Source organism: Prionailurus bengalensis, chromosome E2 (genome assembly GCF_016509475.1).
Source record: "Prionailurus bengalensis isolate Pbe53 chromosome E2, Fcat_Pben_1.1_paternal_pri, whole genome shotgun sequence".
NCBI classification, from domain to species: domain Eukaryota; kingdom Metazoa; phylum Chordata; class Mammalia; order Carnivora; family Felidae; genus Prionailurus; species Prionailurus bengalensis.
This window is the reverse complement of record NC_057352.1, coordinates 11867394-11883442: the sequence shown is the minus strand read 5'-3', so window position 1 is coordinate 11883442 and position 16049 is coordinate 11867394. Positions and strand designations below refer to the sequence as shown.

Sequence of the window (16049 nt, the reverse complement as noted above, 5' to 3'; positions counted from 1 at the left end):
CACACTGGGAACCGGGAGCACGGCTTTCTGTGCCAGTCTTGCTGTGCCTGGGGCACTGGGGGCTGGCCTTTCCCCTCACCCCCTCACTGCAAACCGGTCTGTCCAGCCGTCCACCCTAAAGAGGGAAGCCTCCCGCCCCACCTCAGACACCCCAAGAAAGCCAGAGTCCAAACGTGTGTGTTCTAGGCGGGAGGTTTACTCGCAGCAGAGCCAAGGCCAAGGTCGACAAGCACAGTAACGGTGGTACCAGGGACCGCAGAGAGGGCGTTCCCGCGCCTCAGGCGTCCCCGGCCACCTCGGGGTGCTTCTGCCGCAGGTGTTTGTCCAGGGTGGCACGCAGGCCGAAGGGCACACAGCAGTGGGGACATTCGAAGCGGGTGCTGCCCGGCCCCAGGCCGTGCATGCGGCGGTGGCGGTTGAGCTTGCTGCTCTGGGCACAGGCGTAGGGACAGAGCTCGCAGGTGTAGGGCCGCTCGCCCGTGTGTGAGCGCCGGTGCACCGTCAGGTTGCTGCTGTTGGTGAAGTGCTTTCCACAGAACTCACAGCTGCCCCCGGGCCCGCGGCTCTTGACCGCCGGCTTTGGCAGCTTCTTGGGGGACGTCGGGCCCTTCGCAGGTTCAGTTCTCTGTTCCTTGGTGGTAGCTTCCCAACTGGCCCCGCCGGGGCCCACCTGCGCCCCACCACCAGGAGCCCCGGGTTCCTGGACCCCCGCCGTGGCGGCCGCTCCGGCGCTCTCGCCACTGCTGCGCAGGAGGGTGCTGGCCGGGGCCGCGGCGTGGGCCGCTGGCTCAGGAGGGGCAGTGGCAGAGGCCTGTTCTGGACTGGCTTTGGCCTTGAAGGGGCTCTGAGGCCGTGGCTGCCGGTGGGTCTTCTTGTGGCGGTTGAGCTTGCTACTCTGGGTACAGGTGTAGGGACACTGGTCACAGGCATAGGGCCGCTCGCCTGTGTGCGAGCGCATGTGCACTTTGAGATTGCTGAAGGAGCTGAGGGTCTTCGCGCACACGGGGCAGGTGGGGCTCCGCCGCGGGGGGATGCTCACCCGGGGGCCCTTGGCCTCAGCTTCCGGCTCCACCACCGCCGACACGGCGGCGGCCACCTCTGCCAGGCCCAGCAGCGGGGCCTCTGGGGCCTCGGGCTCCGTCTGGTAGATGGACAGTCCGTGGTCCCACTGGGCATGGCGCAGCAGTTTCCAGGCCCCTGAGAACTGTCTCCCGCAGCGGAAGCAGCCCAGGGCCTTGGGGTCCTGGCGTTCTGCAACGAGAAGGGCCCGGTGTTAGATGGGGAAAAGCGACAGTTGCGACTCACGCCTGCCAGGTGGACACCTTCTGCGGGAAAGGCTCCACTCCGGGGGCTGAGAAGGCCCAGGAAGGAAGGCAGGCGAGACCCCCCGTCCTCCAGAAGCTGATGCTCAGAAGCGGGCGGGCAGGCAAGTAAGGAAAGCCTGCGGAGTGGATGGTGCATCCCTGAGGATTTTCTGTGTTTGCAAGTCTTCACCAGAAGTTAAAGCAGGGTGAGGGATGGGGTGGGGAGGGCTGTTTTATAGGAGGGAGTCGGGAAGGGAGAACAGGCAAAGACCTTTCCCCAAGCTCAGGAGCTTAGAAGGGTGGAGTTGGGGTTTCAACCCAGAACCCTGGGGAGCGGGAGACAGATTTTCGAAGAAGACTGTCGGCGTAATACAGCTTTTGATTACTGAGCGGGGTTCTGTGCCAGGCCCCAAGTTCATGGGTTCCATGCACGGTCTCCTATTCCCTGCCTTGCAGAAGAGGGGGCCGAGGAGGGAAGCAGCCACCTAGAAGTTGGGAGGGGTAGTGAGTGAGGTTCCCTCTCCCTCTGCGTGGACCCCAAATTAAGAGCCCTCCAAATGGGGTGTTTTCTCTAGACCCTCCAGGTACTATCAGTACCTTACTCTTCAAGTCCTAGACAGTCTTGGGTGGGGTGGCTTTCCTGACGCAACACCAGGTCAGGAGCACAGATGGGGGCTGGAGAGTGCCAGCCTCTCGTGTCCACCAACTAGTTCTTAGGCTCCCTAGCTGTGTGACCTTGGGCAAGAAACGCTCCTCTCTGGCCCTGTTTTCTCATTTGTTACAACACGGGGATCCTAACCTTCGAGGGGCGTTGTGACGTCGAACGGAGAAGAACTGAAAGTCTTGGTCCATGTAAACCCTCAGTAAACATGAACTGCACTACACCCACGTGGCGGGAGTGCCCACGCTCCACCAAGTCCCAGCACCTGGGAGTGTTCCAGTGATTCCATCATAGCCCCTCCCTGGGCCACCAGGCCACCCTGCAGGCTTCAACTCTCCGGCTGATCCGGTCACAGCCCCTCCCCCCCCCCCCCCCCCCAGCCCAGGCCTGAATATAATTCTATTTCTCAAAAGTCCTAGGAGCACAATGGCCAGGGGATGAAAATTTGTAGGTTTAGATGCCCCCCCCACAGCCTGTGATGACCAAAAGCTTCCCGCGAGTCTAGTATCACGTCAAGGGCTTTCATTCCCTTCTAAGAGAAGGAACCCAGGTGTCCAGACACCGAGGACCTGGTCCAAACCAGGGGCTTCCCAGCGGGCAGGGCTGGGAGATTCCATCAGAGAGGGAAGCCAGAAGCCCCTTCCTTGGCTCTGAGCAAATGCACCGGCACCTCAGTCGGCACTAATAATGGGGTGGGAGGGGGTGGTAATGCCACACTTCCAGCTGGCCTCAGCCTCCCCTCCCCCAGGCCGCTGCCCTCCCCAGAGGTCCCCCTACTGCCACACTGGTCCAGCCACCTGGCCAGTTATTTCTGGCCAAGGGGAAGGAGAAGTGAAACCAGATTGGGGGTGTGTGTGTGGCAAATCCCCAGACCAGTCTTCAGGGGCTGGCCACACCCTGTGGGCGGCCCTCCTTCATGCCCAGCCCCTGCCCGCACCCACCCCCCCCCTCCACCCCCGCCACTAGTCCCAGCCCTAGGACAGGGCAGGCCCTGGCCACGCCTAGGCTGCACCCGATGGGGAGCGAGAAAGGGGAAGTAGTGCTCACTGCCCCGCCTGTCCAGTTCAGCCCCTTCTCCCACAGGAAGCCAGGCCCTTGAACTTGAGAGGGGGACTGCATCCCGGCTTGACTCACCTGAGCCCTGGCCGGGGCTGGGGCCTCTGAAAAGCTGACAGTCCAGCTTCTTGTGGTCCATGAAAGCAGTGATGGCTTCCAAAGGAAAGGTCTGCAGGCAGCGGCCGCAGGTCAACAGATCTGGGTGTTTGTCGGTCCAGGGCTGGCGGTCTGCTGGGAGGAAGCGGGTGGTAAGCGTCGGGTGGGGCCCGGATGGGGGTTGGGGGTTCCGAGGGAGAGGGAAACCCCGAAGGTCAGAAAGGGGGCTGGAGGCCAGGACCAAGCAAGGGAAATAAGGCCGGGGGGTCGGGGGTCGGTGCCCGGAGGAGGGCGTCCCACCCGAGTGAAGGGGGAGGGAGGCGGGGCAGGGGCAGGGGGCGCTCACCGCGAGGGTTGAGGATCAGCGGCGTCCACAGTGCCCACTGGTTCCGCGCGCCGAGGGCGTGGAGAGGGCTCCCGACGGGCACGGGGCCGGAGGAACGGCGGGGTTCGCCCTCGAACCGCTCCGGCGTGGGCACTTCCTTCGGGGAGAAGGGCCCCAGCCCCGGGGCCTGTAGGGGCCGCACGTCTGGCTCCGGCTTCATTTCGATGACGAGGTCCGGCATCTCCATCTCGTCGTCTGTGTTGGCGGCGGGCGCGGGGTCTACTCGGCGGGGCAAGCAGCCGGCCTTGCGGCGGGACATGAGTCGAGGGCCGGGCGGGCTGGCGAGCGGGCGGGCGGGCGGAGGACGCGCGGGCCGTGCGCGCTCAGACCGAGGCGCTCAGGTGAGTGACTGCGGCGACCCGCCGCGAACTCTTACACGTGCTGGCCCGGCCCGTGGCTCCACCCACCGGGGCGGGACCTGGCGGGCGAGGACGGGGCGGCCCCGCAGGGGCCCGGGCGGCAGCCAAACTCGATCAAAGACGAGCCCACTGCATTTTCTTAGCGACCAAACCTTAACGACGCCGAGGTCACACGACCATGCACACAAACGCCCATTCCTGATGCCTTTTTAGGACCGGTGAAACTGAGGCGCAGGGTGCCTACACGCACCTCCGAGAGAGAATACGGCGGGGGGCCACGTTTCGGTCTATTCCATTAAATGCGTTACAATAAGAACTCAGGGGGCAAACATTTATTGAGCACTTTGCACTAGGTTCTGTTCTAAGTACTGAGGGTGTAGCGGTGAACAGGACAGCCAATAATCTCCTCGCACGCAGTGTATTTGTTGGGGGGAGACAGACTCTCAACGAGATAACTGTAAAACGGAGTGCCTTCCAGGACGGCAAGTGCGATGGGGCCGAATAAAAAACTAGGAAGGGCTAGAAAGGGGCAGGGTTGCCGGGGTGGGGGTGGGGGTGGGGCCTTGGTCGGTTTTCTACAGGGGAAGAGCGTGGGGCACTTGAGCCCCGAAGGAGGTGAGGGGGCCGGCCAGCCTTGTATGTTCCAGAATAACAAGGAAGGGGGGGCAGGGCGTGGGGAGAGGCGTGGGTGATTAAGTTCTGTAAGAAAACTGCCTTGGGGCCGAGGGGGTCTTATGTCCACTTAAGGGCTTTGGATTTCTGAGGCCAGCGCCTGCGGCGGAGGGCTGGCTAAGGCGGGGAGGGTTGCGGTTATATACATCTACTCTGCTCCTAAACCTGGAATCACTATAAAAACCAAAGAAGCAACTGTCTTCACCTCCCTCCACGCGGGCCTCCTTGAACTTGCCTCCGCAAAGCAGCTCGCTCCGATCACTGTTTGAAGTGGCATCAACACCCCGCCCCACCCTCCAACCCTTACAAGTTTCCTTTTCTTCCTGGCACCGGCCACATCATAGTAACATAGACCTCTCTGTTGGCTGTCCTCTCTTCCCTCCCCACCCCCACCCAACGCAAGCTCGCTGAGGTCAGGGCCGGGGTCTGTCCTCCCCTGGGTCCCCAGCCCAGCTCTGAGTGAATTGCACATGCTAATGTCCCAGGAGCACTGCTCCGGGCCAGAGGGTTCCTCATATTGTTATTCAGGTCTGAGCTCAATCGTCCTCCAGAGAGCCCAGGGCCTCCCTGGCCACTGTGTCTAAAGCAGCTCCACCCTGCTCGAGGCCTTACAACCGTGACCTCCATCTGTCCTCACTTCTTCCCTGGGCCTCAGTTTCCCCATCTATTACCTAAAGGGGCTTCTTCACTGCCACCTTCTTTGACCACCCAACTAGAGAGGCTCCCCTGACTCTACCGCCTGTTACCCCATTATCCTTTTATTCCGTTTGTATCACTCATCACAAGCCCTGCAGGATCTTGTTGATGTATTTGCTCAGGTATACCCTACTCTGCCCCTCCCGGCCCTCCAAGAATGTGGGTTCCAGAGGGCAAGAGTCAAATCAGCCTGGTTCACATAAATCCTGCTTCTTCATAGGTCAGTCAACAAATGGGTATTCAGCACATTCTCTTTTTCTTTCTTTTTTGTTTGTTTGTTTGTTTATTTATTTATTTATTAGGAGCCCAAGCTGGGGAGGGGCAGAGAGAGGGAGAGACAGAATCCCAAGCAGGTTCCACACCATGGGTGCAGAGCCCCATGCAGGGCTGGCACTCACAAAATGTGAGAGAGATCGTGGCCTGAGCCGAGCTCAAGAGTCGGACACTTAACAGGACTGCGCCGCCCAGGCCCCTCCAGCACGTTCTTTCAACAGACCTCACAGAGGGGCTGTGTGCCAGGCGCTCGGTCTTGGGGATCTGCTGGGCCCGTGAAGCCCCTGGCTTATGGAAACAATGTGGAAGAAGTGAATTCCATCTGAGCCCAGGGCAGTGAGGTTCCGTAGCACTTAAAGCCAGACATTCCGTTTTTCAGGGCCTCAGTTTCCCCCTTTGTAAAACGGGGCGGCAGGGGGCACTGCTAGACAGAACCACCACCTCGGGTCCCGCGGCTGCCCTCTCCAAGCCTTTTTCCTGCCGTGTGGCGGCTCAAGGTTTCAAAGAGACGAGCTGCGGTTTGGACTGCAGGTGAAGGGAAGGAGTGTGCACGTGTAGGGGGAGACCAAGCTCTGTCCTTAACTCAGCCCGGAGGAAGTCTCAATTTCTTCAATTTCTCTTCCCTCAATTTCTTCTTCCCTAAAGCGGGCATCCCGGACGCCCCCCACCTCTCAGCCAGGCGGATCAGATGGAAGCCGCGGGGCGGGGTGGTGCGTGGGGCCGCGCTGCTTTCCGAGCCCGAGAGCCCGCCCGCCACCACGTGGGGCGGCGGCAGCGCGGGCGGAACCCAGGCTGGGCGGCTCGCGGCCCGCCCGGGCCTCTGCAGCTGGGGCGCCGGCGGAAGTGGGGGCGCCGGGCGCCGCGGACCTCGGTGAGTGCTTGGGTGTCGGTGGTGGGGCGCGAGCACGTTTCACGCCCTCTCCCCGGGCCTGGCCCCGGACGCCCGCCCGCGTGCGCGGCCGGGAGTGGCGGGAAGGGGCAGGTCCGCGCCTGCAACGCTGGCCGTGGGGACGTTGTGGTCCCCGAACGCCTGCGTGGGGACTCCGGTCCGGAACGCGGCATCGGGGACGTTCCGGCGCCGGGGTTGGGGTGAGGGGCCCGGGCCGCTCAGAAGGCTCTCTCTCCCTCGGGGAAAATAACAGCGACGACGATGGTAACAGTAACGACGGCAGCAGTTGTGACTCCCGCCTTGGCGGGACGGAATCGCTTGCCTGATCTGAGCCGGGAGGACACCCAGCCCAGGCAGAGTGGGGAATGGACGCCTGGGGGCCGGGAGGACCTACTTAGTATAAGAAAAGGCTAGCTGTGGGTGGCCAGGGCGGAATTGAAAGGAAACTGACCAGCCCAGGGGGCAGAGGGGAGGGGAAGTATTCCGTGCTTGAGGTTCCGACCCTCTCTGGAGGCTCCATTTTAACTGATTTGCATCCTACAGGGCCACCTCTGGGGTGTGTGTGGACCTTGGTTAATTAGCGGAGGTCTGGGGTCTTCACTGTTAACCTGGTAACTCGGCTATCCCTCCCCTGGCTACTGAAGGGTTAACTAAATGTCTGTCCCTTGAACTGATCCATTCCCATTTTCTTGGAAGTCAGCACTGAGGCCCCAAGAAGGGAGGTCTGTGAATCTCCTGCCCTTCCTTGTCCGTGACCTAAGTGATGGGGTCTGGAGTCTTGACTGTGCAAGTCGTGGGGGTGGGTTTGGCCATTTTTCTGAAATCTTTGGGCCAGAAATCCTTGGCTTAGAGGATAAAGGATTCTGGGGCCTGGTCACCAGGGAGAAGGGATAATGCCTGCTTTTGCCTTCTTGGGCACACCCTACCTGACCTTTCTTAAACCAGCTTCTTATCAGGTCACACCTTGGTTCCAAGACCTCCAGTGGTGCGCTGACCCTGAAACAAACCTGCCCTGCAGAGAGCAGGGGTGATGGCCGGGTCTGTTGTCCAACCAGGGCAACCTGGGTTCGCTCCCTTTTCCTGCCACTCACCAGCTTGCACCCAGTAAATGATTTGGCATCTCCCAGTGCCAGTTTCCTCTTCAGGAGAACGGGGATTACGTGGTGTGACCGAATCTCCGTTGGTTGTTTTATCTAGGGATTTCATGTGATTTGTGGCCATTTGCTTAATTCCCATCGGTACCGGGGGACGTCCTAGCCCTACAGACTAGGGTGTATCTCTTAAATCACTGGAGCGTTAACCTAGGTTGGGTGAAAGCCCTGGGGGCTGATGAGCCTTGGCTAAGCTTGGAGTGCAAAGGGCAGTGGTCAGATAAATTAGAAAGTGTGTATATCCCTTAATCCCATCTACAGTGGTAGTGGTCAAAGAAAGGAAATGTAGTCCCGAAACTAACATAATAGTGCGTGTTAACTAACAGATCAAAAACGTGGGGCGCCTGGGTGGCTGGTTGAGCGTCCTGACTGTGGCTCAGGGCATCATTTCGCGGTTCGCGAGTTCGAGCCCTGCGTCAGGCTCTGTGCTGCCAGCTCAGAGCCTGGAGCCTGCTTCAGATTCTGTGTCTCCCTCTCTCTCTGCTCCAACTCTCTCTCTCTCTCTCTCTCTCTCTCTCTCAAAAATAAATAAATAAGTAAAAACATTAAAAAAACCCAACCCTCATCTGACCACTTGCCCCCACCCCCACGGCCCCCACCCTGTTCCAGGCACCATCATGCTCTGCCCGCCTGGGCCACCGAGGCAGCTTCCTCACTGGGCTCCCTGCAGGGACAGGGATCATGTGAAAATCAGTCAGGTCCTGTCCCTCCCCTGCTCAGAACCATCCCAAGGCTCTTGCCTCACCTCCGTCTTCGAGGCCCCTCCCTGCCGATCTGCCTCTGCTCCCACCTCCTCCACGCTGGCCTCCTTGCTTTGCTTCAAAGTCACCCTTCCCCGGGCTTTGTATTTGCTGTTCCCACTGACTGGAACGCTGTCCCCCCAGATGTCTACAGGACTCAGTTCCTTATTTCATTTAGGGCTGCTCAGATACAACACCCTTCCTGGCTGGCTATCTCTTGCCCCCTTCTCGGGCCAGGTGGCCCCTCTGGGCACCTGAGGCTCCTCCAGCCCTGCCCGCTCTGGGTAGGCATTGTCCAGAAACAAGTCTGTGTCACCCACTGGCCTGTGAGGGCAGTTTCCCTCACCACCCTGTCCCTGGCACCACCCCCACGTGAGCTGGGCCCCCGAGCAGGCACTTGGATAATGTGGACGGGTGGATCCTTCCTTTCCCTTCAACAAATATTTACTGAGCTGTGTCTGCGTAGGGAACAGACTGCAGGGTGGCGGTGGAGGCTGGGAAGGGGGAAGGAGACGGTGGCTGGACCAGGGAGGAGGCAGGGGGAGGGGAGAGCGAGCGGAGGTGAAAAGTTGCTGGATTCTGGATACCTTTCCGAAGGTGACTTTACCGCTGGGTTGAACGTGGGTGGCAGAGAAAGCCAGGAGGAGTCCAGGGTGCTGTGGGATGTCCCTTGGGTGATCACCCATTGCCGCCTGAAAGGGTCTCCCGGAACCCTAGGAAGTCTGAGTCTTTTTTGGTTTTTTTTTCGTTCTTTGCTTCATTTTACAGATGAGGAAACCGAACAGGGAGGCTGTTTGCAGAGCCGCGGTGACCTGTCCAGATCCCCTTGTAGCGAATCTGGGAGGGCTAAGAACCACCCGTCTCCCCGAATCCACACCTTCTTATCTGCTGAGGGGGGTAAGCTAATGGCCTGCCTCCCGGTCTTGTGTGGCCTGCCAGCCAAGAGTGGGTTTTACCTTTTTTTCCCCTCAGTTTACTTTATTACTTATTTTGAGAGACAGAGAGAGCACGAGCAGGGGAGGGGCAGAGAGAGAGAGGGCGAGAGAATCCCAAGCAGGCTCTGCCCTGTCAGCACGGAGCCCCACGCGGGGCTCGAACTTGGGAACGGTGAGATCACGACCTGAGCTGAAATGGGGAGCCGGGACACTTAACCGACTGAGTCCCCCAAGTGCCAAGGTTTACTTTTGAAGTGCTTGGAAGACTTTGAGAAATTTTTGTGGTGCATGAAATTAGATCAAATTGAAATGTCAGTGTCCCAATAAGTGAGGTTGTAAGAACGGCCGTGTTTATTATTTTCGTGTCTGTCTGTGGCCGCTGTGTTGCAACTGTGACAACGTTGAGTAGTTGTGACAGACCCTATAGCCCACAGAGCCTACAGTATCCACCGTCAGGCCCCTTACAGAGAAAATTTGCCAACTTCTGCTAATAGGGATTCAATCCGGGTCAGCAGTAGGGGTGTCTGATCTGTAGGATTTAAAAGCCAGTCCCTGGGAAAGGTCTGGACCGGGACAGAAAGTCTGGGGAGTAGGGAAGGATAGGAGAGGAAGTTCAGATTCCTGAGGGGGACATCTAACATTTTTAAGTTTGATTTAGTTTAATTTAATTTAATTTTAAGTAGGCTCCATACACAGCCCTGAGATCAAGAGCCTCATACTCTTCCAATTGAGCCAGCCAGAGGCTCCGGGAGTCTAACATCTTTTAAGGGACACGGAAACATTACGATATGCCCCTGCCTTTTTGAAATTAGAATTTTAAAACTACTGGGGCGCCTGGAGGGCTCGTTCGATTAAGCGTCCAACTCTTGATCTCGGCTCAGGTCATGACGTCAGGCTCGTGAGTTCGAGCCCTATGTTGGGCTCCACACTGGGGTTGCAGCCTACTTAAAAAAAAAAAAAAAAAAGAGTAGGCTCCATGCCCAATGTGGGTCTGGAACTCACGACCCTGAGATCAAGAGTCACATGCTCTACTGACTGAACCAGCCAGGCATCCCCTGAAGCCTTTTTTAATGTTAATTAGTTTATTTTTTTAATGTTTATTTATTTATTTGAGAGAGAGAGAGAGAGAGAGCACACGCGTGCACCAGCATGGGGAGGGGCAGAGAGAGAGAGGGAGAGAGAGAATCTCAAACAGGCTCTGTGCTGTCAGTATAGAGCCCGATGTGGGGCTCGATCCCAAGAACCATGAAATCATGCGCCGATCCGAGGTCAAGAGTTGGACGCTCAACCCATCGAGCCACTCAGGCGCCCCTTTAAAGCCTTTTTGGTTTTTTTTGTTTGTTTGTTTTTTTAACGTTTTTTTATTTATTTTTGGATCAGAGAGAGACAGAGCATGAACAGGGGAGGGGCAGAGAGAGAGGGAGACACAGAATCGGAAACAGGCTCCAGGCTCTGAGCCATCAGCCTAGAGCCCAACGCGGGGCTCGAACTCACGGACCGCGAGATCGTGACCTGGCTGAAGTCGGACGCTTAACCGACTGCGCCACCCAGGTGCCCCGCCTTTTTGTTTTTTAAAGTTATCCGTATGTTACAGCACTTGGCTGGCTCGGTCAGTACGGCCTGCCACTCGATCTCAGAGTTGTAAGTTCCAGCCTCACGCCCAGTGCAGAGATCACTTTAAAAACAATAAAATCTTCTAGGGGCACCTGGGTGGCTCTATCCGTGGGGCGTCCAGCTTCAGCTCGGGTCATAATCTCGAGGCTCGTGGGTTCAAGCCCCGCATTGTGCCCTTTGCTATCGCTCAGCGCGGAGCCCATTTGGGATCCTCTGGCCCCCCCTCTCTCGCTGCCCCTCCCCCACTAGGGTGCGCGCGCACATTCTCTCCCTCTCTCAAAAATAAACAAACATTTAAAAAATATTTAAAGAAATAAAATCTTTTAAAAGAATAAGGCTTTACTGAGGTGTAATTCTCATATCATATTATTCACCAACGGGGGACAGTTTTGGTCGTCACAGCAGGGGGTAATGGTGGGGGGGGGGGTGCTACTGGCATCTAGTGGGTAGAGGCTAGGGCTGCTGCTGAAGTCCTACACCTATGCCCTGGACAGCCCGCCACACCACCACAGAGAACGATCCAGTCCCGGGGCGCCTGGATGGCTCTGTCGGTTAAACATCCGACTTCGGCTCAGGTCACGATCTCGCGGTCCGGGAGTTCCAGCCCCCCGCGTCGAGCTCTGTGCTGACAGCTCAGAGCCTGGAGCCTGTTTCGGATGCTGTGTCTCCCTCGCTCTCTCTGCCCCTCCCCTGTTCATGCTCTGTCTCTCTCTCTCTCTCAAAGATGAATACACTTAAAAAAAAAAAAAAAAAAAAGAACGATCCCGTCCCAAATATCATCAATGCTGGGGAGAAACCCTCCTCTACGGCCTTACGGCCTTGACCCGTTGCTCTGTGGCATCCGTGCCCCCAAGGAGCTCACCGTTGAGCTGCAGAGACCGGAAGAGCTGAACAAGAAAAATGATCATCTTTTTTTTTTTTTTTTTTTTAATGTTTATTTTTGAGACAGAGGGAGACAGAGCGCGAGTGGGGGAGGGGCAGAGAGAGAGGGAGACACAGAATCTGAAACAGGCTCCAGGCTCTGCGCTGTCAGCACAGAGCCCAATGCGGGGCTCAAACCCATGAACCGTGAGATCATGACCTGGGCCGAAGTCGGACGCTTAACCGACTGAGCCACCCAGGCGCCCCAAGGATCATCTTGATCTCCCCCGTACCGGGAATGGCCCAGGGATGGGACACCATGTGCCTGAAATTTGTCACTTCTGTTAATCAGGCCCTGTCCAGCCTGGAAACTGTCCCTTGAAGTCACCCATGTAAGCAGGCCTAGGAGCTCAATCTCCCCTCCATTCATTCAAGCAGGAACAATGTTTTAAGGAGCCTGGTCTCTGGTCTTTAAGGAGCCACACAGTGTTCCAGGAAGCTGGGGGTCAGCACCCGGGAGAAAGCAAGGTCGCTGCCCACGGGGAGGGAGGCAGGCATCTAGCGGAGGTGAAGGGCCCTAGGCAGGACAATAAATATACAATATCACGTCAGAAGAGTCCTGCACGCTACCAACGAGGCTGGTGAGGGCGTGGAAGAATGTGGGGTAGCACTTGAAGATGGTGTGCTCAGAGAAGGCGGAGAGGAGATACAAGCAGAGGGGAACTTCAAGTGCAGGGGTCTGAGAGGGGCTTCTGTGCCAGGCGCGTTCGCAGCCCAGCAAGGCAGCCGGAGGGGCTGGGCTAGAGAGGGAAGCATGGCCCGCCACGGGGTGCTGGCGGGGTCCGAAGCAGGAGCGGCCGATGAGGGCTGTGGTGAGGACGTAGGCTTTGCCTCTGGGCGAGGCTGAAGCCAGGGGAAGGTTCTCGGCAGAGGACGCATGGGACCTGACTCAGGTGTTAGATGGTAGGTGTTAGGTGCGAACAAGGTCCTTCTGTCTGTGCGTGGGGACAGACTTGCAGGTGGGGGGACAGTGAAAGTGGAAGCCAGGGGCCCGGGTGGAGTTGACTTCAGTACTCCAGGAAGGAAGCGATGGGGGGCAAGATGTGGGCAGGGGTGTCAGGCTGGGAATACGTACATAAGAGTTGATCCTTGAACGATGGGGGGTTTGAACTGCATCGGTCCACTTACACATGCATTTTTTTCAATAAATACAGTACAGTACTGTAAATGTATTTTCTCTTCCTTATGATTTTCTTCTTTTTTTGATGTTTATTTACTTATTTTGAAAGAGAGAGAGAGTGCGCACGTGCGAGTAGGGGCGGGGCAGAGAGATAGGGAGAGAGAGAGAATCCCAAGTAGGCTCTGTACTGCTCAGGTCCTGAGCCAAGATCAAGAGTCAGATGTTTAACCAACTGAGCCACCCGGGTGCCCCATTTTTTGTTTTTTAATTTAAGTAGGCTCCATGCCCAACACGGAACTTGAACTCACAACCCTGAGATCAGGAGTCGCATGCTCTCCCCACTGAGCCAGCCAGGTGCCCCCATTTTTTTTTTTTTTAACGTAAGCTCTGTGCCCAAAGTGGGGGTCAAACTCTTGGCCCTGAGATCAAGAGTGACATACTCTACTGACTGAGCCAGCCCAGCACCCCAGGACCCTGTTATTTTTAAGGAACTCAGGCTCACTTTTTTGTAGAAGTCCCTCACTTTGAGCTTTCTCGTGATTGGATTTCAGTAATCCATATTTGGTAGGAATACCACGGAAGTGGTGCCCTGCCCTTCAGTGTATCACCTCAGAAGGCACATGGGGTCTTTTGTCCCTTTACTGCACACGATGGCTTTGATGCCTAAGTTAAGGTAGGGTCCACCAGATTCCTCCACTATAAAGTTACCGTTGGGGCGCCTGGGTGGCTCAGCCGGTTAAGCGTCTGCCTTTGGCTCAGGTCATGATCCCGAGGTTCGTGAGTTCGAGCCCCGCTTCGGGCTCTGTGCCGACAGCTCAGAGCCTGGAGCCTGCTTCGGATTCTGTCTCTCTCTCTCTCTCTCTCTCTCTCTCTCTCTCTCTCACTGCCCCTCCCCCGCTCACACTCTGTCTCTCTCTCAAAAAGAAATAAACATTAAACAAAATTAAAAAAAAAAAATAAAGCTACTGTTTATTCTTTACAACAAATATTTTGTGAGGAAGTACTTGAAGATTGTGTAGATACACTAGGCTTCATCCAACGCTCGTCTACAAATTTTAGTGTCCATTGGTGATTTTAGTTCCTTCCCTTATTTATTCTTTTATTTATTTATAATTAGCATGAAGTCAGGAATTTCTGTTTTATTCAGTGGGTTATAATCTGTAACTGTCATTATTTTAACATTCACATCATTCCGGAGTTGGCCACTGGAAGCCCTTTCAAATTGGCTTCGGTGCAATTGGGAATTTATATGGAAGAGAGCATTTCCTTATGGATGGGATGGGCTGTGCGTGAGGGAGCAAAGGAGGACCTTGTGAATGGTGGTACCAATTCCTGAGGAGGAGGTGACTGGCTGATTTTATTTATTTATTTTTGAGAGATGGGGCACCCGGGTGGCTCAATGGGTTAAGCGTCCGACTCTGACTCATGATCGGGCAGTTTGTGAGTTCCAGTCCCGCGTCGGGCTCTGTGCTGACAGCTCAGAGCCTGGAGCCTGCTTCGGATTCTGTGTTCTCGCTCTCTGTCCCTCCCCTGCTCACGCACTGTCTCTCTCGGTCTCAGAAATAAAACATTAAAAAATTTTTTTTTTTTTAAATTTTTGAGAGAGAGTGCGAGAGCAGGGGAGGGGCAGAGAGAGGGAGAGAGAGAGAATCCTAAGCAGGCTCTGCGCTGTCTGCCCAGAGCCGGGTGTGGGGCTTGAACCCACGAACTGTGAGATCATGTCCTAAGTGGAAACCAAGAATTGGACCCTTAAGGGACTGAGCCACCCAGGCACCCGGGCGGCCTTCTAAAAGGAGAAGCAGGAACTGGGTTTGGGACAAGTTGAGATGAGGTGGGGTAGACAAGCCCCTGCTCCCCGCCTCCCCCCTTGTAGTCCCACCCTCCCTGTGTAATGGCCTCCCTCTGTTCCCCTTCACCCAACAGCCAGGATAATGCAGACTCCACCAGCCATTCCTGTGCCTGTGCTCCGGCTCCCCCGGGGCCCTGATGGCTTGAGCCGAGGCTTTGCCCCAGACGGACGCAGGGCCCCCCCGAAGCCAGAGGTTCCTGGAAGCCCGGGGTCTCCAGTAGGTCGAGAGTCTCGGGAATCCCGGGAACAGCAGGCCCGAGCCGCACTTCGGGAACGCTACCTCCGCAGCCTGCTGGCCATGGTGGGTCACCAGGTGAACTTCACACTGCACGAGGGTGTGCACGTGACCGCCCGCTTCGGAGCCGCCGACCTGGACGTGGCCAACTTCTACGTGCTGCAGCTGCAGACGCCGATAGGCGTGCAGGCCGAGGCGCTGCTGCGGTGTAGTGACATTATTTCCTACACCTTCAAGCCGTGAGGACGTGACTGTGTTCACCTTTCGGCCCGAGGCCTGGCCGCAGTATCCCAGCCTCCAAATGTTCACGAGCCCAGCACCCTGGGCCCCGCAGGGTTTGGAACATCCTTGGAAATTTGAGCCGAGCGCCGGGCAACTCTGGCTTCTTGGGACCTGCGGAGTCCAGTCAGTAAAATTCTGCAACCACAGGAGTTCTAGAGCCCGTTGGAAGGAATGCTCTGCCTCACAGGAATCTAAACTCTTAAAACAGGGCCTCATGCCAGTTCCTGAAGACTGGGGGTTGGGGGCGGTTAATAAAGGGCGGCACATCGCAGAGTGGGAAATTGTCTGTTGAAGTTGCGCAGTTCAGCCACCCCGGAGAAAGTCCCCTCTACTAAAGAACCCATTATTCCAGGAAGACTCCTGTTTTGTTTTGTTTTGTTTTGTTTTGTTTTGTTTTGTTTTGTTTTGTTTAAATGTGCCACATAGGGATGGAACCGGATTTAGGAAATGGGAGGTTGACTATCCTGGTGGCCCTCGAGAAGAGGACACATCAAGGGGCCGGGAGGAACTGGGGGATAAAGGTGGAGATTGGGTTGGTCCTCACTCTCCGGGGGAGTGGCTGGAGCTCCCGGAGCAGCGGGTTTGGGAGATTCAGACGCGGTTTCTTTTCTCGGGTGGGCGGGGGGGGGGGGGGGGGGGGGAGGGGTTGTTCACCGCGAGGGGCGTGGTTCGCATTGGGTTGGTTACACGGTCGCCGGGCCCTTGGGTGGCGTGGGCCTCACTCTAGGGAAGGCGGGTTCGTTTCCCCGCCCGCTCCGGAAGGGGTCGGACCCGGACCCGGTGCGGCCGCACCTTTGAGGACAGGCTGAGG

At 57.0% G+C, this 16049-nt stretch overlaps 2 protein-coding genes across 11 annotated transcripts; one reads left to right on the top strand and one right to left on the bottom strand.

Annotated features, from left to right (window-relative positions):
• Nucleotides 1-176: 176 nt before the first annotated feature.
• On the bottom strand, nucleotides 177-4082 carry ZNF296 (zinc finger protein 296). Its single transcript, XM_043598620.1, has 3 exons — nucleotides 3464-4082; nucleotides 3100-3249; nucleotides 177-1251 (listed from the first exon to the last, which is right to left on the bottom strand). Exons 1-3 carry the CDS (start codon nucleotides 3759-3761, stop codon nucleotides 278-280), a joined length of 1422 nt encoding a protein of 473 aa, XP_043454555.1. The 5' UTR covers nucleotides 3762-4082; the 3' UTR covers nucleotides 177-277.
• Nucleotides 3076-15593, top strand: GEMIN7 (gem nuclear organelle associated protein 7). Of its 10 annotated transcripts, none has more exons than XM_043598628.1 (3): nucleotides 3076-3188; nucleotides 9051-9227; nucleotides 14796-15593. In XM_043598628.1, exons 2-3 carry the CDS (start codon nucleotides 9188-9190, stop codon nucleotides 15197-15199), a joined length of 444 nt encoding a protein of 147 aa, XP_043454563.1. In that variant the 5' UTR covers nucleotides 3076-3188; nucleotides 9051-9187; the 3' UTR covers nucleotides 15200-15593. The 10 variants fall into 10 exon arrangements, with proteins under 10 accessions (XP_043454563.1, XP_043454560.1, XP_043454562.1 ...); XM_043598625.1 differs by having other exon boundaries at nucleotides 3096-3209; XM_043598627.1 differs by having other exon boundaries at nucleotides 3166-3269.
• The last annotated feature ends 456 nt before the right edge of the window (nucleotides 15594-16049 follow it).